Genomic DNA, 24,231 nt, shown 5'->3' on the forward strand with positions numbered 1-24,231 from the left:
ACTAAATTGTTGAGGCTGGCTTTGAACTTGTGGTTATCCTGAGTTGCTGGGATTACAAGTGTTACAACACCATACCCTGCCTCAGCTATTTTTCATCGTTGCATACTTGGTACCTGTCGTTCTGTAAGGCTGAACTCTCCCGTCATTGATCCTTTTTTGAAGTTGGCCTCCAGTGTCCTTAGAATCACCGCCTTTCCCTGATGGAGTGGAATACTAATGATAGTTTCTACTATTTCCACCTTGTTAAAAGAAGTAATTGATTCACTTTTTTAGTACATTGATTTTGCTTTTTTTTTCAGTTATTTTCCTTGCCTCCTTGCCTGTACTTCATACCTTTGAACTTAAGTCTCTTCCCTTTACTTCCGTGGCAATACGTTACCTGGTTTTCCTAACTCTTCCATTTTGCTGCCTTTGCTTTTCTATTTTTAAACTTTTCTTTAAGAGAAATTGGCATAGCATGTGTAAGTCCTGGGTTTGACTCCCAGCACTACAGGGCAGGGGGATTGTTTTCATGGTTTAGCCATATTAACTTTTGAAATATCTTTTTCCCTATCATTTGGTACTTATTATCCTCTTCATCATCTCTGAGACTTTTTTTGTTTTTGTTTTTGGTACCAGGGATTAAAACCCAGGGGCACTTAACCACTGAGCTACATCCCTGCCCTTTTTTGTATTTTATTTGGAAATGGGGTCTCGCTGAGTTGCTTAGGGCCTTACTAAGTTGCTGAGGCTGACTTAGAACTCTAAATCCTCTCAATGGTCGAGTGCCCTTGAGTTCAATCCCTAGTACCTGCCCCCCCAAAAAAGAAATATCATTGGAATTAGTATATGGTACCCCAAGGATATAGTGCCTAATGTCTTTAAATATCAAATATTGACTAACTATATCATTCGATTGTTTTCAGACTTCAGTAAGTTAATATTTGTAAAAAACATATACTGATGGGTAGAAAAAAAAACTTTGATGTAATTCATACTCAAATTTCTTGTACCTTCTCAGATAATTTTCAGATTGCTTCATATTTGTTCATTTTGTTTTCCCAAGTGTGTTTTATAAAAAGCCATTTATTTAAATACATTGTCTACACCCATAACCCATAGTGTTATTCTCAGCTATAGAACAACAGTGTTGTTCTCAGTGTAAAAAATAAATGTTACAATCATAAAAGAAGTAAAATATGTTGTCTTGAAATCCACTAGCAGTTATCCAGAGGTTGTTTACTGGTTAAAAAAAATAAAATAAAGCATATTCCATTTAACAGTTTGTGTCCTATTTTACATTAAATTGCCATATTGGCTATATTAGAAAGCATGTGCTTAAGTGGGATCATGGCATGTTACAGAATGAAAAAAGCATGTCATCAGGGAAAAAAAGAATCCAACGGAATAATCAGAGAAGTATGTGGAATAAGAATGGTATCAAAAGCAAGGGTTAAAGAATAGAAAACAGGTGGAATAATCCAAAGGTGTTGAAAAAACTGAAATTGGCGTAGTGGAGGGCCTTAAAAGAGTGACAGTAAACACCAAGGATCCAATCTACATTTGTTAAAAGGAAAATAAAATGGTGAAATTTGAGATATAGATTTTTCATTTGAGAAACTTGGAATATTAACAGAAAAAAGAGAATGAGGTTAAGAGGTTTAGTAAAACCTATTTAAGATAGGGGGCACATCTGAGGGGATTATGATCATATAACAGACCAAATTCCAAGAATTTCTTAGAACTGTGCAGACCGTGCGTGATGGGATAGCCATCTGGGGGTCTTTGTTGATAAACTGTTAAAAACGTTTCTAGTGTGAATAGCCACAAACATTTTCAGTGCTTTTTTGTTGGTTGAGTAAACCGAAGAGCACAAATGCAAAAGCAAAATTTGAAGCCAAATCACAGAAGTTGCCATAAACACAGAAGTTCCCTAGTGAGGACACTGCCTGTGCCTGAATTTCATTTGTTTCTGCTGCTACCATTTCTTAATTTTTCCTGGTGACTAGCCAGATTAGAACTGTGAATGAAGACAAACTGGTCTTGCCCAGATGGTAGATAAGATATAGGTGACTTAGGTAGATGGAGAGACTATTTAGGGGTTTGATGTAATGATCTGGTCTGTCTTAGAATGGAAGAGATGTGCTTACTCCTTTTGTCATGGGGGTTTGCAACCTTAGTATATGCCTAAATCTACAGCTGCTCCTCATTTCCCAGATGGCATCTATGGCTGGGAGTACTTTTTACCATCTGCACTTCGCAAAGAGTTTGTGAACTCTCTTTTAATTATTGGGAATGGAAAAAACTAATTGGTAAAGTGGTAAAATGATGTAAATGACTTTAAAATTTTGTTAGAGCTCTTTATGTTCTGTTTATCTTTTCAGATAAGATTAGTGCTTTAAATGCTTTTGGCCTTCATCTTTGTATATCTGTCACCTTTGATATTTATAATAATCCAAAATACTTCCTAATAACTGTTTTGTATGTGGATTGGTAGTTTGAGCCAAATTCCAAAACTCTTGCTTCCTTCCAGTACTGTAGTAAGTAATGTTATTGGCATGTGCATAGGACAACTAACACTGAATGGATATGTAGTACAAATTTATGTGAATTGTTTCATTCATCTAATATGCTTTTAAGTCAATAAAGTCTAATGTCACAATTTGTAAAAGAAATTTAGAAAGAAAAACTCTTAATGCATGTCAGTGTTTCTGTTTATGTGAAACATTGAAAAGTAGAAGCAATTTCCTAGTTAGGAAATACTTTCATAACTAGCTGAGAATAATAGAGTGACATCTGACTCTGAAAATGAACATATTCTCTGTCTAGGGAATTTTAGATTTGGAGTGTTATTAAATTTTGTTTTTCCTTCTTTCAGGTTTATGAGTCATTAATGTAATTTCTAATGATGTATCCTCTAGTAATAAGTAGATACAATACTTATTCACCATCTTTTCTATTTAGGCAGGTTCTATTGGGAAAAATTCTCTAGATAGTTTGTCCATTTATAAAATTAGACACTTGCCATCTTTGCTCATTTTCAAGTTCTCTGTTTACAAAACTATTAAGAAGGTGTGAAATGCAGCCAAACTTCCCAGTTTATGGGAAATGTCTGATGATTGCGTTTCCTACATGTTCATTGTTCACACATGAAGAAATTTGGCAGCTGTGAGATTATTAAGTTTAGAGTATCCAAATCTAACCCTCACTGGGATTTTGGTTTCCTGCTTTCTGCCACTACTATTTCACCCCTTATTGTAACCATCTTTATGGTAAATGCTGAGGTAGTATTTCTTGAGGTTGGCAATCATAAAGTTTTCTTTGTTTTGCAATCATCAGATGCTATGAAAAAATCATAGACCACAAGTTCTCCTGATGTATAGTGCTATCTTCAGGACTTCGGGACCCAAACTGTTAAAAAGAAGGTTCCTTAAGCTTAGGATTCTTAATAAAGATTTTGTATTTTGTGCCATTATTGGGAGATGAATACTAATATAAATATTGTAAATGTTTTAATGATTTTTAAAATTATTATGCTAGGAAGCTTGTGGTCATACACAAGAGTTTACAGCTAACTCTGAAAGTAGTGTAAAGTGGTTTGTTTACATGATTCAGGTAATTTTCCCCGCCGAGTGCTGAGGATCAAACTGAGGGCCTTGCACATGCTAGGCAAACACTCTATACCCTGAAGCCACATCCTCAGCCCCTAATTATTTTGATGTCAAAAACTTCAGATTTCTTTATTGTTACTAAAGATTCCTCATGTAGAGTAGTGCAATTTTTTTTCCCAGAAGAGATTTAAAGATATGATGAGATTAACATGTGATTTATTAAGTAGTTCAAATGTCAGTAGCTCCTTTGATCCTAAGTGCTATTAAATATATACTGTATATATGCAGGCTGGATTGACAAGAATAAAGGAGATAAAGAAATGGGAACTTGAGGGAGAACTACTTGTAAAAGTAGGAAAAGATGATAGAGCATAATTAGTACCACAGTGCCATAAAGCAGCTTTACTTCCACTTCCCTCTACCTCTCAAAGAATTCAATAATGGTCTCCATGCAGTTAATACTACCATTTAATGATCAAGTTTGATATTTTCAATACCATTTACATATTTCCTAAGTCTGTTTTCAAATAATTGTTTGAAATCATCGTTTTCAAATAATAGCAGTAATAACTTTCATTACCCTGAAAGTTATTATGAAGATTAGTAAAATTGGTTTTTTGTGCAATAAATTTTTTGAGTAAAAGGTTTTATGAATGAAAATTATGATCCCCATTATTTTGGTGATTATTTTTCAGAGGGAAATGTAAATGAAGAATTTGAAGCTCTGTCCTTTGTGTTTTATTCACAGGCTGTAGAAGAAGAAGATAAGATGACACCTGAACAGCTGGCAATAAAGAATGTTGGCAAGCAGGTGAGGTGTACTATAATCAGTTATACTGTCTCATAATAACCTGCTCTTACTGAGTTAAAACTATTTTAGGGCCTATGTAAATTTTTTCCCCCTGTCTGTTCATTCTACATTTTCTTCTCTCATGTGAATATGATACTAATTTTAAAGGTCACTGAATTTATTTGATGTTAAATTCTCTTTGCCATCTATAGAGAATAAATCATAAATCTATACCTATGATATACTATCTTTAGTAAAAATTATTTACTAGAAATTAATTAGGGCATTTTGTCCTGAATTAATTATGCAAATATTGTTTTTACTATAGATCATGTAAGATAATAGAATGGTAGGGTTATTTTATATTTAACCGTTTTTAATGAATTATTTTATCAATATATAGGTAATGTATCTGAGAAATGTTAGAACTATGTTGGTTATAATGCATGAAAAGAAATGGTTTTAAGTATTTGTTCTTTGACTTTTCTAAGATGAAAGATATGTTTTAGTTGCTATTATCTAAGGGTGGGGGGAAAACACCAACCAATTAAAGGAATCTACAGATTAATTAGACTGTTTTTTAAAGAATGTTGATTACATTTTTTCCCCATTTCATGGAACATGGTTATCATATTGCTGATGTTGGCAGAATCATGATATTTCAGATGCAAGACACTAAGCTGTCTTTGCTTTCAGCCATCCTACCATATGCTCTGATCCCATCACATCTCACAAGCTATGTAGGTTTGGGCCAGGACCATTCTTGGATGGGAAATCTCTAAGAATCACCCAGCTGCCACAAGAAGTAATGTAGATAACTGATAAATGAGTTACCAATTCACTATAAAACCAATTACTCCTAACAGAATGGAAGGGGCAAAGGTTTGACTTTATTATATATCATAAATCAGGAAATAAAATCTTAGTACATTTGGAATATTATAATTTAAAAACAAATAGCCCCCCCCCATGAAATATAATTAATCTTATTTTCTCGACTTATGTGATATCAGCCTTGTCTTTTTCCACTATCTTAACCTAATATATAATATTAGATCACCAGTTCGGAGTCTTTACCCTTCATGGAATTCACTATTTGAATAAATTACTCTCTGAGGTTATAGTTTCATGATGTAGACTTTTTTTATTTAATAGTTCACATAAAATAAAAGAACTAAAAAGTGAAACTGAAAAATATATAATTGACAAAGTTTAATAGTCATCAGAATCATTTATTTAAATGTACTAAGTATCTCATTGGTTTGGTCTGTTTTATGTCAAAAGGAAACTGTCTATAGTGGAATCAAACCAATATCTTTTCTCTCTTACCAGTCACTCTCAGTATCTTTCACCTAAAATGAATCAAGACCCTTTTCTAATAATAACATTGTGGTGCAGTGACTTGAAATTGTTTATGGCACATTGTATCTCTGGGTTGTTTAAAGAAATCAGTGTGTTGAAATTATAGATAGAAAAGCACAGCCAAAAAATAATTCCAATGATGAGCATTTATTTAAAATTAAGAACCTTGGGATTTTTAACAATACCCATAAAAAATAATGCTTTAATACTTTTTAAAAATTGTGTACAATATGTACCCTTTATTTCAAAGCTTTCAAATTTAGCTGAAATACTCCATTCACTATCAAACATTAATATAGATGAAATTCTTCCTTTATTACAATGCAATTTTAAGCCTCGTTTTTTTAATGTTTATTTTTTTAGTTGTAGCTGGACACAATACCATTATTTTATTTATTTATTTTTATGTGGTGCTGAGGATCGAACTCAGTGCCTCACACATGCTAGGTGAGTGCTCTACCACTGAGCCCTTAAGCCTCATTTTTAACTAGGTCTATTTCAAAAAATAGATCTGATTAGGTTTTAGTTAAAAGGATTACACCTCTGTCATTTTCTAGTGTATTTTTCCAAAATATCTGCATGAAACAAAATTTTAGAATCAATCCAAATTGTTTTTAAAATTTCCAAATTCAGTGACTTTTGATCCAGGAATATTTTGTGAATCATTTAAAGTTCAGCTATTGAGGTATTAAAATTATGCAGAATTCTTATTTTTACTAACGTGGAGAAAAGTGGTGTGCATTCACATTGAACTTTTACCTATTGATATGTCTATTTCAAATAAAGCACTCCCTCAAACTCTAGGGATGACAAAATAATGTGACCTGAGCTGGGGCTCTACCTCTAGAGCGCTTGCATAAAGCCCTGGGTTCAATCCCTAGCTCCACAAAAACAAACAAAAAATATGACCAGCGGAGAATATACACACATACTCCGGCATATTCACACACATAAAAGGCATCCTTTTTTAAATCAGATGATAATAGGCTTTATAATTCCTTGTTACCCTTTGTAAAATCTCTATAGTTATAGCACTGATTTTGTAAATTAATTTTTCATTGTGCAATCTGTTATTTTATTAATTACTTATCTTTTTAAAAGATTTTAAAACCCTAAGAATGTAACAATATATTAAGGAAATTTAAGTTACTAATTTCATCAGCTATTGAAAAAAAAGTGATTAATCTTTTTTTCTTTTTCTTTTCTTATTTATTCCTTCCCTTTTAGGATCCCAAACGTCATTTGGAAGAACATGTGGATGTACTTATGACTTCAAATATTGTCCAGTGTTTAGCAGCTATGTTGGATACCGTCGTATTTAAATAAAGCAACACAAAAAGCTACTATAGTGATACTTTCAGTGTATCTTCCTCTGCTGTTCCTAATGCTCAAAATCAAGGGACCACTGAAGGTGTATTTGGTTAAATGTAAGACATCTGGCATCATTTGCAGCACTGTAACACTTCTAGTCTCAGTTGTGCAATTACTTCTGTTTTCTTTAGTTAGGGTCTTTGCAGATTCCAAAGTTGAGCAAGAATACATCAAAGTGGGTTAATATCCCATTTAATATTTGAAGAAATCAGTAGCACAAATATATTTTGATTGTTGCTTACAAAATAAAATACATTTACAATCCATGTCTCCTGAGGTCTTTTTGGCACTGGGTAGAATTGACAGAATAACATTTGACAGTGCTTCGGAAATCTTACACAGAGATGTTTCCCTTTGCATTTTAAGATCTTATAAAATTATATCAGTGTGATAACAGAACTTCACAGATGCAAAATGACTGCCATTAATGAGTGGCTACCTCATGAGTGAGTAACCCCACCCCCCAAAATGTTGACATTTTATTAAAAGCATATACTTTCAGGATTTCAGAGGAGTACATTTAAGAAGAAAAGGGCAATTTTTATTTAGAATTGTTCATATTTTAAAAGAGTACATTCCACCAATAATTTTGAAATTTCTAGGATCTGCATGCTGGAAACTCTTCTAGATTTTCATCTAAGATAGCCACAGAAGTATACAATGTCGTCTTCAAAGCAAAATGAAAAAAGTAGCCATGGTGTGAGTTTAGAAAACATAAGTTTATGAGCAATATTTTTTCCTCTCATCTTTCCCAAACTAACTTAGAAATACTCAGTTTTCTGATGGAGAAAAACATTTTGACTATTGACAGTTTTCAGAAATGAAGTCAACCCTTAGCCTTCCAACCTGATATGCCCCTGTTAAGATTCATGGTACAGCACCATACTGGCTACCCCAAGCATATGGAAAAAGAGAGAGACACCATGGTTAACTCCAGTCTGCACCCTTCCTTGTGAGAGTATTTCCAAGACTTAGCAAGGTTTATTTGGGGTCTTAAGATTTAGACTTTACCTACTTTAGGAATTATAAATATTGTGGTAGACCATTTATTGTCCTAGTTGAACAATTCTAGGCTTTTACTGGTTGTCTGATGAAGTTAACAAAAACAAAGAAATGGCTTAAATTCTCAGTATGTCTCATAGTGTCATTTTTGGTTGAATTAAGAGGAATTCTAAGCACCTTTTGCTCATTCTGTAGTTTCTTCTTTTACATAAAGATATATTTTTATGTAGAACATGTAATATATTAATTCAGGTTATTAGGATTATCTAACCATTTACAATTAAACTAAGGTAGAATTTTTCCTTTTGCTTAATCTCTGTAGGTTTTTTGGACATGACTTTTTTTTCCACTTTATAATTAAGGTTCTTAACTTCAAAGATTTAAGAGCTAGTTAAGGTTTTTTGTAGAGTATGCCTTCAGAAGAAAGATTTAGTATGTCAAGGACTGGTTTTGATATTCAGATTGGAAAGTATTCACGGGTTTATTTTTTTATTCACTTCAAGGTGTGTATTTGTTTACATAGTGATTAAAACCCTTCTGATAAGGTTTACATAGTGATTCTGTTTTTGCCCTTGTTTGATCACTTGATCTTCCTGGATTTTCCATAGCCACATAACACTTCCTCTTGATTCATGTTGGAGACAGTTCCAATTTCAGAAACATGTTAAAAACCCTCCTAGCAGAAAACCTGTTTTCTTTGTAGATTGAGTCCAGTGGATCAAGAATCAGGATATACTAAGGGGAGAAGCTCAGGGAATGCCTTTGTCTTGGAATGTGCAACTGTTTTATCAGTAGCCTGATGCCCTAGGCCCAGTTAGGCACTGAAATGACTTTGTGTTTGTGTGCACATACTTGCCCACACATGGGTGCACGTGTATCTGATATGCTTATGTGAGCTCTTACCTACCCACTATGTAGAGTTAATACAACTCTGGAAACAAACCTTCGGCACAGATACAGCCCTACTTTCCTCAGACTAGTGTAGAGCACTGAAAATTCCAACCTCACGATTCAAAATGTGACCTGCCTTGATTAATAGCATCTAGATATTATGGAAACATATTCCACCCCAAACCTACAATCAAGAATCCTGGGATGGTTCATATGCACTGGTCTACAGAAGTATGGATCATAATTAGTTGTGATCTTGAGGAAAGTCTTAGTTTTCCTTCATGAGTATATATTAATTCAAAACAAAGACTACACGTGATGAATTATTGAAAATAGTTCTGATAATCCAAAGTGGGTCAGTGCAATTCATCCCTTAGTTCAATTTCTTAAAAATTCAGAGGTGCACTCCATGTCTTCTCTCTCCTTTTAACACCTTAACGTGTCACTTTTGCATTCTTTATTTATTAAAAAAAAAAAAGCCAGTTCAGGGTGCCAGGAATAGGAAAGCCTCAAAAGGAGCTGAGAGCGGGTGTCTCACTTTCTCCGTGTATACTTAAGGTTCGTGTCCCATTGAGGACAGAGAAAGATACCCTATGAAGCACCAGAGGGAGAGGCAATCAGAGACAATGATTGGAAGAGGGGAGGAAATGTAGGTGGCCAAAATGGGACAGGAGCCTTTCAGAGGAACAAATGGCGGTGGAAGGTCAAGAGTAGGAAAACAAGCGAGTCAAATGGTGTCATAGCTGTTCTCCCCCTCCCCCGCGCCCCAATGCCTCACTGGCTAAGACCCTGCCGGTTTGTGAAGCTTCATCGCCAGGAGCCGAGGTTTGCTTTCGAAGGGAAAAATGAGTCTGGCTTTATTTTTTTCTCCCAGAAAATTGCCTCGGCTCGAATCTGAGACATCTGGTCATCAACCTGTACAGCCTAGGGCCGCCCGCGCCGAGCCTTGCTCTCGGCGCTCTGCTGGAGGCCGCAGCTGGTGCCCAGTGCAGCTAAAGCTCCCAGCCCGAGTTGGGAGGCGGCGCGGTCTGGGCTCAGCGCTGACCACTCAGTCCACTGCACTGCTTTAAATTACACCGTAGCCGCAAAGCTGCGAATCTCATTAACCCCTCTCCGCCCACGCCCAGGATCCACCCAATTTGCCCAGAGCCTCTGTCCCTGAGGGAACTGCTCCGACCCAGGGAGGCGGATGCGCCTGCTCATAAACGGACTCCATCAGATGAGATGCCAAGGCCTCGCCTGTGGCACGGAGAGAGTGTGTGCCCCTGGGGTCTCCACCAGAGGTGGTCACCCGGCCCTCCCTCAAGTCTCCCAGGCGGAGCAAGCCCTCGAATCCGCCACCGCGCTGGGCCGAGCTGAGCTCTGGTCCTGCGCTCCTCCTTCTCATTCCCTCGCGGCTCTGGGAGACTGGGAAGAAAGCCGCGGGAGGCCAGGTTGGCGAGTGCCGGGCCACGGGAAGCAGCTTTGGACAGTTAAAACCTCTGCTGCTCTTGGCACTATGGTTCAGATTGATGGCTGGGCCCATCTGCAGAACAGGTACTGGGAGATCTTTTCTCCCAACACCTCGGAATTGCTTTGGGCCTCGTGCTATTTATTTGTGCCAAAATCCCTTCAAATTGGTTCTTTTTTCTATTCCTCTTTAGATTCTTCCTCCTTTTAAAATTACTGGCATGGATTCTTTTTCTCCCCTCCAGATTATATAAACAGCGTGCGCGCGCGCGCGCACACACACACACACACACACACACGAATGTGCAGAAAGATCATTGCGTTGACACCACTTCCACTCTGTCTCCCCAGATCAGCGCTCCTGGCTAACCCATTTGCACCGGGACTCAGACTTCTCTCCTCCTGGCTAGGCTTTTGAACCTATCGCCAATCCAGCACCTCGGAGAAAAGGAAGTGCAGTGAGACTGGAAGGTTGCATGGTGCCTGCCCCCAGTTAGATGCTCCTCAGATAATCTGCAACCAACTTGGTTTATAAAATATTTAGTAAAGACCCGGTAAACATCACTGCAAATACATTAAGGCACTTCAGCCTGACAGCTTATGATTATTTCAAAACTTCAAAAGGAGATCATAGATTGTCACTGTTTCTATGCTCCACCAAGAAACCGAACCTTCCCGAGGTGGGTGGATGGGTGGGTGAGTCGCTGCTTTTCGTCCCCACTTCTCCCCCCTCCTCCAGCTCATCACTGTGGCTCTCAGCAGCAGGGACTTATTTATGTATATAGTTTAAAAGGTGGGGGATGGGGGTGAGGGCACCAAGGACACGCAGGACCTGCTCACAAAGCACCCACTCAGGTGTTGTGTGCTTCTGTATTAACTGGAAAAGACAGACTCTGGAACTTTTACAGGGCGAGAAGAGGCCACCGGCTCGCGCTTTGTATACTTTGCACTTGAAATCGTTACATTCAACTGAATATTTGGCTCATTCAGATCCGAAAAGTCTCCTAGCATCATCGAATTTCCTCCTCCGCCCCTCGGCTCTAAAGGGGGGAAGAGGGGGGAAGGTAGGAAATGTTTAGTAAATTGCACATCTTTGAATCTTCCTAAAGCAGTGGTCACAAAGCTTAAAGGTGACACAACAGTGCTCACGTAAACCAACACACATCCCCCACCCCCCAAGCCAACAATAAAATCATCCCCTTAAATTTGCCATGATCGTTGCGACCAGGAGCCAGGTGATTATCCTAATTAATGTCTATCTAATTAAATTACTGTCAGCAGTTAACCAATGGCAGGAGCCGTTTCATCGGCTGCACAAGCAGCAAGATCAAAAGTGAGCCTTTTCTGATTGCTGCATAGTGTCAATTGGCCAATCTCTTCTCCCAGGGAAAAAAAAAAGTAAATCAAACCTTTGAGAAGCATTTGCTGGTTGAAGTGCTTTCTGTCTAGTGAGGGGGTCTGTGGATTTCTAGTTTATGATAAATAGGACTTTAAAAACGAGGGACGGGAGGGCAAGTGTTCAGGTTCTAGAGCTATGCAGCTGGAGCATTGCCTTTCTCCTTCTATCATGCTCTCCAAGAAATTTCTCAATGTGAGCAGCAGCTACCCACATTCAGGCGGATCTGAGCTTGTCTTGCACGATCATCCCATTATCTCGACCACTGACAACCTGGAGAGAAGTTCACCTTTGAAAAAAATTACCAGGGGGATGACGAATCAGTCAGATACAGACAATTTTCCTGACTCCAAGGACTCACCAGGGGACGTCCAGAGAAGTAAACTCTCTCCTGTCTTGGACGGGGTCTCTGAGCTTCGTCACAGTTTCGATGGCTCTGCTGCAGATCGCTACCTCCTATCTCAGTCCAGCCAGCCACAGTCTGCGGCCACTGCTCCCAGTGCCATGTTCCCGTACCCCGGCCAGCACGGACCGGCGCACCCCGCCTTCTCCATCGGCAGCCCCAGCCGCTACATGGCCCACCACCCGGTCATCACCAACGGAGCATACAACAGCCTCCTGTCCAACTCATCACCGCAGGGCTACCCCACCGCGGGCTACCCCTACCCACAGCAATACGGCCACTCCTACCAAGGAGCCCCGTTCTACCAGTTCTCCTCCACTCAGCCGGGGTTGGTACCCGGCAAGGCACAGGTGTACCTGTGCAACAGGCCCCTTTGGCTGAAATTTCACCGGCACCAAACGGAGATGATCATCACCAAACAGGGAAGGTAATGCTACATTCTTGGCTGCCGCTGCTCCAGGCGCGGCCAGGGGGCAAGCGCACCCAGGTTGTGACCGCTGCGGTAGCGACTATTTGGGGTCGGGACAGAATGGAAGGCGCTCTGGAGCGCCCTGGAGTTGGCTGGTTTTGGAAAAGGGGAGAGTGGAAGGGATAACCGCCTTGGTGATGTTGGTAGGGGGGAGACAGATGTACGAACGCGGTCGGAGAGCCAGTCAGTGGCTGGAAAAAGGCGAGAGAAAGAGGAAGAGCCCCGGCGGGCTGCCGGGTGATGGGAGGGACGCATCAACGCCTGTATGGACCGTGAGGTGGAGAGGCAGGTCGCCAACCTTGCTTTCTACCTGAGCAGTGATACCTGTCGACTCCCCCACTCCAGCTGACTCGCTGCTCTTCCCGTTCAGTCCCACTTCTTTCCTTTCCCACCACCCCTTTTCTAGATTCGTTAATCTACCCTTGGAGAACAAGTTTTGCTTTGCTATCTGGCGCCCCGCTTCTTGCATTTAATCTTTAACACTTATTTTCTTTTTTCCTTGTTTTCTCTCCCCCCGCCCCGCTTAATTTAAATAGGCGCATGTTTCCTTTTTTAAGTTTTAACATTTCTGGTCTCGATCCCACGGCTCATTACAATATTTTTGTGGATGTGATTTTGGCGGATCCCAATCACTGGAGGTTTCAAGGAGGCAAATGGGTTCCTTGCGGCAAAGCGGACACCAATGTGCAAGGCAAGTCCTTCCAATTAACACTTTTTCTTGACACTTATTTAGGTGAGAATGATTAATTAAAGCCTTTGTGGACTGGCGAGCGACTTTTAAAACGATCGGCCAATGACTTCTTAAAGGAGACGAGGGGACAAGGGGACAGACTGAGCGAGAGGGGGAGGATTATGCAAAAGCTATTTTAATCATCCCCAGTTAATAGGAAGAAAGCACGGCCTTAAAAAGCCGAGCTAATGGGCCTCACAGTGGAGTGAGGTGTGTGTGTGTGTGTGTGTGTGTGTGTGTACGCGCGCGCGCGCGCGCTGGCGCTATGAAGTGAGGAGTTAGGACTGGGCAGTGCCCGGGGCATATGTAAACAACGTACTTCTTTCTCTAGGAAATCGGGTCTATATGCATCCAGATTCCCCGAACACTGGGGCTCATTGGATGCGCCAAGAAATCTCTTTTGGAAAATTAAAACTAACGAACAACAAAGGAGCTTCAAACAACAATGGGCAGGTCAGTGGCTCAAGCGCTCGTGCTTCCCTCCCCCCTCTCACACACACACTCACACACACTCGCGCACACACCGTTCGACAGTATAAAACAGCAAGCGAAACTGGATGGTGCTTTGCTTCATTAAATACTAAAAAATTATATTTCCGCCACTCAAAACTATATTAGATCTATAAAGTTGTTCTTTTTGCCCCCCAATCCTGGCCCAGTTCCGGAGTTCCCGACCTTCCCAAGTACAAATACTGATTAATTTTGAGAAGGGAACCCAAGAGATCTGCAGGTTGTGAAAAATCTTTGTTTCTCCTCAAAGGAGGTCTAGGAGAAGGGCTCTTGAGGATCCGCGGTCGGGTTTGGTTTTCGCGAGTATCCAGGCGGATTCTCGCTCCCTGAGGCGCGAGGACCCATCTGCTGCAGCCACCGGGTCACTAGCCGGACGGGTCCAGCGGTCAGTTATCCGGGGTGGCGGGATCTAGTTTGTCCTCGCCCGGCTTTGGAGTAGCGGCCGGTCGCACACAACCACCGGCACGACCACCAAGTTAACACGCCGCTCGGCGTTCTCCTTTTTCTTCGTCGGACAGATGGTGGTTTTACAGTCCTTGCACAAGTACCAGCCCCGCCTGCATGTGGTGGAAGTGAACGAGGACGGCACAGAGGACACCAGCCAGCCTGGTCGCGTGCAAACATTCACTTTTCCCGAGACCCAGTTCATCGCGGTCACCGCCTACCAAAACACCGATGTAAGGAGGCCTAGAGTCTGTGCGCGGCTGGCGGCGCTGACATTTCCCGCACCCTCCGTATCCCCGCGCCCTCCTGGGCTCTGACGCTAACAGCACCAACATCAGCAACAGCTGGCTCTGCGGAGCGCTTTAGGCTTAGGGCTAGGGGCCTGGTAGGCACTTCCCTAAATACCATGCCCGGGACAATGCTTCCTATTTTTCGATTTCCTCTCTGACTCGGTCACTATGAGGTGGCCATGATTTCTAGGGTCTCTTCTTTTGAGAGTTTTAATTTGTTCCTTAAAGTAGAACAAATTAAAATCTCTCTCCCCTCCCTCCCCCCTTCTTTGTTTCTTTTCCCTCTTTCCTTTAGGAAACAAGCAGATCGCCCCGTTTTATTCTCGGCAAGTTTTGACATCTAAAAAAATAATTTAAAAATTTTCAGAATTGATGGTTAAAATGAACAAATATTACAAGACAAGACTGGGGCTCTCCTTCAAAACAGTCTGTTCTGGGATATTAAAAAAAAAGAAAGAAAGAAAAGAAAAAAACATGCATTCCTGTATGTGAAAATACAATAAATCAAATTACTGGGAGCTACAGAGTTTTCTGGCACTCGAACTTCTTCAGTATTTGTATGTTTACAAAAACTGATTTTACTGGCTGATTTGACTACTAGGAATGATAGGGGTTTTTTAGTTAAATGAAAATATTAAAAATGAAAACATGCTTTTATTTTAAATCAAACCCGAGTTTGAGATGCAATTTGCCTGTTCCTCAGTTGTGAATCAAAAGTGACCAACTTTTAAAAATATGGCAAAACACTTAAAATAGGCAAATTTGGTGATGAATTCAAGTTCTTTTAAAAAGATTTTTGTGCAAGTGCATTATGTGAAACAAGAATTTTAAAAATGTGAGTTTGAACCAAATCAGAACACACAGGAGAGTTCATTGAAAACAATGCCTCAGTTTTAGGGGTCACTAATTTAAACATGTCCTTCATAACTTTCATGATACTTGCTCTTTTTTGTCTTTTCATCTATTCTCTCTAATTTTTCAGGTAGGGAAATCTTGTTATTTAATAAAGCCATAGGCCTTAAGTCCCTGTAATAAGTGTCAGATGATATAAGAAGGGGAAATTACAGTCATCCCCCCCCCCCTCTTTTTCTCCCCTAGATTACACAACTGAAAATAGATCACAACCCCTTTGCAAAAGGATTTCGGGATAATTATGACACGTAAGTAATTTTGCATGTTCCTTTTCAAATAGTTGTGGATTGGCCTTTAGGTCAAGGGTGGATCATTATGTACAAGGGTTTTGGAAGTTAGAATGTGTGAGTTAATTGAGGTCGGTCTCTCTCTCTGTCTCTCTCTCTCTCTCTGTTGGTTCCCCTGTTCTCTGGTGATCTTGTGGCTTGGTATTTGTGTGATTTGGGTCAAAGGTTTCCTCTACCTATTTTTAGCTTTCCTGGGAATTACTAAGTTGGCGGCCTCTGGGTTTGGCTGGCTGAGGAAGCTGCCCTTGTTCCTGGGTGCGGGTGTTGTATGTGGCACTGCAGATGCTCAGCTCAGATTGTCTGTGTCTGAAACGGGCAATTCTGCCTGAAAGTGCATGTGGCTCTGGCAGTTGTTACAGTCTCCTTGGCATATGTGACTTTTATTTACCCATTTCCAAGTTTTGTGTAATAGCATTTCCTATGCAAGTTTACTATGGACTGAAAAAAAATGTGCACCCATCACAGGCGAGTTCATGAGTAGAATTGGTTATAGTCAATTCATACTTCGGGAAGGACTAAGATGCTGTTGCTGTGTATTATTTATAAGCTTCAAAAGACAAATATTTCCTCATCTTGTATATCTAACCATGTGTCAATTAAATGCGTTGGTTCCCCCCCCCCTCTTTTTCAGGCTTCTTACCTATCTCTTTTCTTCTAGCAAAAAGCTATTCTCTAGTGGCAGCAGTAGGTGTAAACTAAAGGCTTTCTGGGGTTGTTTTGGGATTCTCACTCAGGGGCCAGTCATAGTGCTTAAAAATTCAGACAGTGTTATATAGCAAAATCTAAATCTGTAAGTTCCCCCACTTTTTCTGTCTACAGGAGAGAAGGGTACATACATCTTAGTTTCATGGCTTGGATTGAGTGTTTGGGATACAGCTCAAAAGTTGAAGCTGTTTTTGTCTAGGAATAGATTAAATGTGTAGAGAAAAAGGCAGGTGGCTGCCCCTATTCAATTTCCAGGCAGATATCCATCTTCTCTCTCGATATTTTATTTAAAAGACAGTCATTGGCATCACTGTATATAACCTTCTTATGCTTTCCTCAAAAGTAGTTCAGAGGAAGCAAGCCTCATCAATGATTCCCCAGAATAAAAACTTGGCTACCCAAGTTCTCACAACCTGAAAAGGTGGGGCCAGCACAGTTGAAAGAATGTGGCCCAGGAGACCAGGGATACAGGAGGAGAATCCTATTGATTTTGAGCTTTTAATTCTGTTATGAACAGCTGTTCCAAAGTATTTTATTTTGCACAAATCAATTCAGTAATCCCAAGTGGTTTGGGACCTGGATGGGCATCTAAACTGTATCTTTTGCAGACTGTTTTTTTTTTCTTTTTAAAGTATTGTGATGGTAAACAGAGAAGATATTTGTACCTTCCTAGTTATGTTCCCTTTCTGCCTCCCTCTTTTTCTCTTATTTGAAACTGGAATTAAATTTCTAGAAGGAAATTACCGTAGTCACCAGAATGCACTTGAGCAGCCATTGCCATTCTCACCTGTCCCTCATCCTCTGTCTTGGAAAAGCCACTTCCCTTTCTTAAATCACTATTTTTTCATAATTTTTTTAACTATATAAAAACATACCTTGGGCTTTTTAGGGGGATAGTGAAGAATTGAGTGGTTTATGATATTTCCTTTCCCCACTTAATTGACTGGGCAGGCTTGATTTTGGAGAAATACAGAGAGGCACAAGAGTTCCTGGGGTACTAGGAGGTTACTTGGCCACTCACCAGGGAATCTCCTCCCCAAAGGATTAAGGTCTGACAAGACTGGGGCTTTCCTTCAAAACAGTCTGTTGACTAAAGACTAAAAGACTCATGTGTGAGCTAAATAAAAAGGGAGGCATGTGTGTATGTGTACGAGCAAACACTTCTAATCTTCATCCAATCCCCGGTTCCCCTTCAATTCTAATGGGATTTCCTAGGCCCAGGGCCTAAATGTTAACTTTTATTTTATCTAAGGTAATTCCCAACAACACAAACTCTGTTTGTGATTAGGCAAGTTATTTAGCTTCCCTTTGCCTTAGTTTACTCATCAGTAAAGTGGGGTTGCTGTAAGTTAAATAAGTTATTATCTGTACATTCTACAGAAAACAGTGCCTAGCACATATATGCTGTTGTAAGGGTTAGCTATTGTAAGTGGTTCATTGCTTGGGGGAGGTTGATAACTGTACTATAAGAGTTTGCCCTAAAGTTATTGCCAAGGGTGGATCAAAAGCTGGGGGTAGAGAAGGTCGGAGTAAAGAACATTTTTACTTTTTAAAGAGTTTTATTGATTGGGGATGATTGTTTCCAAACAGTCATTCTCATTCGTTTGCATTGGTAGAGGTGGGAGGCAAAGGCTCACACAGGGGAAACAATAGACAAAAAATACCTTCCAGCAGCAATCACCAGAGTCTCAGAGGACCAGCGAAAGCCAGTCTTTGATGATTACTACCTGGATATATGTGCCCCCTTCAACCCCCGCCCCCCAAATAATATTCTCCCCAGGGCTGGCTTAGACTATCTAGAAAATGGAGAAGCAAAATCATCTGAACAATCAAATGGACATAGGAGTGTTAAAATGGTGAAGGGAGTGGGTACCTATTTTTAAAATTTCACTCAGAAACTCGCCACAGAGGAAAGGCCCATTGGGCAAATGCCTCAGTCCCAGTGTACTCTGGCTCAATGTGGAGAAAGGGTGGAGAAATGGGACGAAAGCCTCCTGCGGGCCCCTCTGGAGTCCCCTGTGCCCTTAGCAGGGGAGAGAAGGGGAAGAGGAAAGCCTTCCTCTAGGTGCTCTACGTCCTGCTTAGGTTTCTGCATAGACAAAGGGCCTCCTTATAAACCCAAGACTTATTTTGGGGAGGATGCAGGTCCTGTGACCTTCTGTTGCATCCATTCTGTATGGCAAGGGCAAATTACAGACGGAAAGTGTGGAGGTGGGCGAAAAGTGGAGGTATCCTTCCCTTCAGCACCCTAAAGGGACCTCCGCGCCACCCGTCGGTTCTCTCTTTCTCCCTTCCCCCGCAGGATCTACACGGGCTGCGACATGGACCGCCTGACCCCGTCGCCCAACGACTCTCCGCGCTCGCAGATTGTGCCCGGCGCTCGCTACGCCATGGCCGGCTCTTTCCTGCAGGACCAGTTCGTGAGCAACTACGCCAAGGCCCGTTTCCACCCGGGTGCAGGCGCGGGCCCTGGGCCGGGGACGGACCGCAGCGTGCCGCACACCAATGGGTTGCTGTCCCCGCAGCAGGCCGAGGACCCCGGCGCGCCATCGCCGCAGCGCTGGTTTGTGACGCCAGCAAACAACCGGCTAGACTTCGCGGCCTCGGCCTACGACACCGCCACGGACTTCGCGGGTAACGCGGCCACGCTGCTCTCTTACGCGGCGGCGGGCGTGAAGGCGTTGCCGCTACAGGCAGCCGGCTGCACCGGCCGCCCGCTCGGCTACTACGCCGACCCGTCGGGCTGGGGCGCACGCAGCCCCCCGCAGTACTGCGGCGCCAAATCGGGCTCTGTGCTGCCCTGCTGGCCCAACAGCGCCGCTGCTGCCGCGCGCATGGCGGGAGCCAACCCTTACCTGGGCGAGGAGGCCGAGGGCCTGGCCGCAGAGCGCTCGCCGCTTCCGCCCGGGACCACCGAGGACGCCAAGCCCAAGGACCTGTCCGACTCCAGCTGGATCGAGACGCCCTCCTCCATCAAGTCCATCGATTCGAGCGACTCGGGGATTTACGAGCAGGCCAAGAGGAGGCGGATTTCGCCAGCAGACACGCCGGTGTCGGAAAGCTCGTCCCCACTCAAGAGCGAGGTGCTGGCCCAGCGGGACTGCGAGAAGAACTGCGCCAAGGACATAGGCGGCTACTATGGCTTCTACTCGCACAGCTAGGCCGTCCCTGCCTGCTTAGGGCCCGCGCGCCGCCGCGGCCCTACCCCCCAGCCAGCCCCTCACAGCTCTTCCCCAGTTCCTCTTTCCCAGGCCCTACTTTGAGTGCCCTCTCATTTTACTGACCCTCGATGACCGTCTGCAGCGAATAAGTGCAGGTCTCCCACTATGATTTAACCCTACCCCCACTTTTTTTTGCACAGCCGTCTCTGCAATTAGAGCACCGACCTTCAACTTTGCTGTAAACCTTTTGGTTTTCCAACTTCATCTCCTTCTATGAAGTTATCCTTCTAATAATCCTCCTCCCCTTCGTCTGTCTCTCACCTCCTCCTTCTTTTTCTTGTAATGAAACTCTTCACCTTTAGGAGACCTGGGCAATCCAGTCAGGCAGAATCGATTCCGACTCGCCGTGTCTCGGCCTCCCCATTAACCATAGGATGTTGACTCTAGAACCTGGACCCACCCAGCGCGTCCTTTCTTATCCCCGAGTGGATGGATGGATGGATGGATGGTAGGGATGTTAATAATTGTAGTGGAACAAAGCCTGTGAAATGATTGTACATAGTGTTAATTTATTGTAACGAATGGCTAGTTTTTATTCTCATCGTCAAGGCACAAAACCAGTTCATGCTTAACCTTTTTATTTCCGTTTCCTTCCTTTTCCTTTTCTTCTCTCATTCTTCCTTTCTCTCTTTTCTATTTTCTTGTGAGATAATTAAAAACATTCTAAGAGGCTCTGGAAACAATGAAATACTTGATAGTCATGGGTTTCTCACTTCTCCTCAATTCGTTGCATGAAATAATTACTATGTGCCCTAATGCACACAAATAGCTAAGGAGAATCTGCCCAAACACCTGTAAAGGATAGGTGTCTGTTCATAGGCAAGTAGATTAAGTGGCATGATGCCTGCAAAGCAAAGTTAACTGGAGTTGTGTTTTCCTCCCTTCCTTCTAAATAGAATAGCTCGACATCAGCAATATTATTTTGCCTTATTTGTTTTCCCCAAAGTGCCAAATCCATTACTGGTCTGTGCAGGTGCCAAATATGCTGACAAACTGTTTTTGAATATCTTTTCAGCCCCCCTCCACCTTTATATGCTGTAAATCTTTGTAATGAATACTCTACTAATGATATAGATGACTGAATTGTTGGTAACTATAGTGTAGTCTAGTGAAGATGAATTGTGTGAGTTGTATATTTTATTGCATTTTAGTTTTGAAAATGATTCCCCCTGCCACTTAGAAACAGCTGAAATTTGACTTCCTTGGGAAAACACTAGCATAATGCAAATAAGACTGATTTCCCCCCTCTAAGTCTTGTTATATTTGATAAGGAACATTAATCCCCCTGGAAATAGATTAGTAAGATTTCTAATGTTGTGTAGCAAACCTATACTTTTTTTTTGTATTTTAAAATTAATGTGAAATATGCATCATACACAATATTCAATCTAGATTCCAGTCCATGGGGGGATTTTTTCCTAATAGGAATTCAGGGTCTAAACGTGTGTATATTTTGGCTCTTCTGTAAATCAAATGTTGTGATTTTTATATTTGTTTCGTTTTGTCTGTGAACTGAATAATTTATACAAGTACACACTCCATTGAGAAACGTTTTGTTTTTTGCTCGTTTGTATCGTCTGTGTATACAAGTAAAATAAACCTGGTAAAACGCTAACTATGGTGTTTGAAAGCAGTTTACAGTTTGAAAATAATTATTATAGGTAATTACTTTTAAGGGTTAAGGAAGATTAGCCTGTTCCTACTGATAAGGAGTAGAATGTTTATTTGGAACCACCTCTAATTTCCTCCTTGAATTTGCTTTATAGCACTCTCAGGAATTGCGATTTCCTTTTTATTTACAGTTATTTAGTTCCCTGTGAGTCAAGTTTCTTTTTATTGCGCTCATCCCCCCAACCGAAAATATACCTACTTTCTTCATATATGTCTCTGATTCTCTCTGAAGTTAGAAATGAGGCGAACAGGAAAAGTAGGGTCTTTAAATAAGGAGTTAAGAATTTCTTTAAATTTCACAAAGTAAGGTGGGAAGTATTGGATGAGAGTAGGCTGTAATTTTAAAGCATGGTAAGATAGGCTGTTGACGACAGGTGTCAAAAATGTTGGTCTTACTAAGAGGCCTTGGAGGTAAATGCAAACACAGAATGGACTACATTTCTTGAGTGAATGGTTTTGGGGGATCATGTGGGGTGGGGTAGAGAAGGACCCATAGAACAAATCCAAGGAAGAGCCATTTGTAAGCACTGAGTTTAAAACTTGTTTTGGGAGGTGTCTGGAGGCTACTAGCTATGTCACTCCTTTACAGGAGTTCCCGTGCCAGTTCCCACCCAGACCAGATTCCCATCCCTTGAGAACAAATATAAAAATGAGAAATTTCCGCCTGGGGGCCGCTGCGCCTTAGGCAAGGATTCCGCAGAGTTCCACCTTCACCTGGTAGAGATGTGATTTTTTTGGCCTTTGGTCTCTAAAGAGGTGATTCAGGATAGAGTCAGAAAAATGGTTTAACGTTCTTGCTTAGTCTGGGCTGGCCTCAGGTTACCGGACAAAATCTAGAGACTGTCCTGTGTCCCCTTTGCAGTCTGACAGACGTAAAGAACCTTCAAAATTCCAATTCAAAAGAAAATTCGAGGGAGGATGAAACTGACTTGCCTTCCCTGGACAATTCCGCCACTAGACGGCGTTCCGTGGAGTTTTGTCTGCCACACAGAAAAGCGATGACTGATTCTCCTTTGTGTTTCCTTCTCCTTTGCACATCTAAGAACTAAAGAAGAGGACGAAAAGTACAAAACACGGTGCATGTGTTAGCAAGTGAAGTGGAGTAATGCATTCACGTAATCACTCACCCGACCAGGGCTGAGCTCCTGCTACCTGGCCACCTAGTCGCGCTGAGGAGCAGGCGCACGTGCGGTCGCGGGGGAGAGGCTGCGGGGGCAGGGGTGGTAAGAACTCGAGGCCGCGCGGGGACGGCGCTCAGCTCTGGGACCCAAGGCCTGGTCGCGAGAGCGCGCGCGCCTGGCGGGGCCCTCAGCCCTCGGGGCAGAGTCCCTGTGAGCAAAGGAGTGGTGTCATGTGCGTAAACGAAGCTCTTGGGAGCTGAGGATAGATTTCACAGGAACGTAGTGCCTTGTACTGAAAGACGCGCTTTAGCTGCTATTAGGAAGTTCTTTAAAAAATTGGGGAGGTCGTTTCCCTTGCAGCTCTGCCACCATCTGCTGTGTGGACTGAGTCAGCGTGAGGTAAATTTGCAGCCACGCGTTCGGAGGCAGTGTGCTTTCTTGTCCCCTTAAAGCATCATCATTTCTCCTCGCTTCCAAGGAGTCTTGGGTGTCTAGTGAAGTGATACTGTCAATGTGTCTGAGAACCTGCTTCTGTTCAAAGGAATCAGAGTTTGGTTCCGGGAGGCCTAGTGGGAATCAAGGTTCGCGTGTCACGCTGGAATTCAAGTTGCCTTTTATGTCCGTGAGAGTAGGGGGTCAGTTTAAGGGCCGAAAGAGGTGGCGAATCCTCCCTGTAAACTCAGATTGCCTCAGTTTTCAACGGTATATTTGCGAAAAAAAAAAAAAAAAAAGAGAAAGGAAGTAAAAAGAAGGTGAACGTGTGGCTCTTGCTTTCCCGCCACTCACAATCCCCGCCATTTTAACTCAGTTTCAGTCTCACTTGGAGCTGAGCGCGGCAGCCGGCAGGTGCCCAGCGCTGCAGGGTCCGGGTTCCTAATCTTTCAGGCGGACGCAACCCGGTCGGGGTGGACCCAGAAGGATCAGAGCGCTCAGTGGGCGAGGGTGGCGGCGGTGGTCCTGCACTGGCAGGCGAGGCCGCAGCTTGGGTCGGGCATATCGGAGCCCAGGCCCGAGGTTCGGGAGTCCTGGACCCGCCGCGGAGCCTGGGCCAGGCTTCCCTGCTTGGCTGCTGGGCGTGCGCGCTGCGGGCGCCCGGCTTTCCCAGCCTCGGGTCCAGGTCTGGACCCCGGGTCAGGCCGTGGAGCCGGGCCGAGGTCCAGGTGGGACTCTGAGTAACAGCCCCCTGTACCCTACAGGTCGGGAAGGGCGTGCGGCCTAGGCGCTGGCCTGCGGGTGCTGCCTTCCTGCTGTTCCTGGAAAGCCAGGCCTGCATGAACAGACTTTTTAGGACTAGCTGAAATTTACTGACCAGTTTAAAAAAAAAAAATCAGTTGGTTTCTGTCTTTTTAGAACTGACTTACATCACCCGAGTTTTGAAAATGTAGTATCTTAAGGTCTATGGAGGACTTCCTGAAGCCCTTTACCTCTTGAGTTATATTTTCTTATACATCCCACTGTTAAAACTCTTTGTGACTCAGCTCTTTTTGTCATATTATTTCTTATCTCTTTAGCATTGAGGTTTTAGAGGATGTTCTACTTTCTGTTTAGGATGCAGGTTAGGAACAAAAGCTTTGTTGAATACAGAGGCCATTTACCTTCCCAGAAAACTTAAACTGC

General features: G+C 42.4%; 2 protein-coding genes across 3 annotated transcripts in view; both read left to right on the top strand.

Annotated features, from left to right (window-relative positions):
- The window catches only part of Psmd14 (proteasome 26S subunit, non-ATPase 14), a 104,975-nt gene extending 97,596 nt beyond the window's left edge, over positions 1-7,379 (top strand). For both annotated transcript variants that reach the window (XM_046462276.2, XM_046462275.2), the window contains 2 exons: positions 4,339-4,401; positions 6,970-7,379. In XM_046462276.2, coding sequence (XP_046318232.1) covers positions 4,339-4,401; positions 6,970-7,068 — 162 coding nt within the window. In that variant the 3' untranslated portion in view covers positions 7,069-7,379. The remainder of the gene's footprint in view (positions 1-4,338; positions 4,402-6,969) is intronic.
- A 4,361-nt stretch (positions 7,380-11,740) lies between these two features.
- Positions 11,741-22,726, top strand: Tbr1 (T-box brain transcription factor 1). Its single transcript, XM_046462237.2, has 6 exons — positions 11,741-12,681; positions 13,260-13,414; positions 13,785-13,906; positions 14,482-14,640; positions 15,796-15,857; positions 18,904-22,726. The coding sequence occupies exons 1-6, from the start codon at positions 11,990-11,992 to the stop codon at positions 19,760-19,762; spliced, it is 2,049 nt and encodes a 682-aa protein (XP_046318193.1). The 5' UTR covers positions 11,741-11,989; the 3' UTR covers positions 19,763-22,726.
- Positions 22,727-24,231: the final 1,505 nt, after the last annotated feature.

This window comes from Marmota monax, unplaced genomic scaffold (genome assembly GCF_021218885.2).
Source record: "Marmota monax isolate L192 unplaced genomic scaffold, Marmota_monax_Labrador192_F-V1.1 WCK01_AAM20220418_F8-fsc00129, whole genome shotgun sequence".
Taxonomy (NCBI): Eukaryota; Metazoa; Chordata; class Mammalia; order Rodentia; family Sciuridae; genus Marmota; species Marmota monax.

Bases quoted from the DNA above. Each gene is read 5' to 3' on its own strand.
- Tbr1 (XM_046462237.2), top strand. From the start codon at position 11,990: ATGCAGCTGGAGCATTGCCTTTCTCCTTCTATCATGCTCTCCAAGAAA. The intron at 13,907-14,481 runs GTCAGTGGCTCA...TTCGTCGGACAG, and splicing joins CTTCAAACAACAATGGGCAG to ATGGTGGTTTTACAGTCCTT. The intron at 14,641-15,795 runs GTAAGGAGGCCT...TTTCTCCCCTAG, and splicing joins CCGCCTACCAAAACACCGAT to ATTACACAACTGAAAATAGA.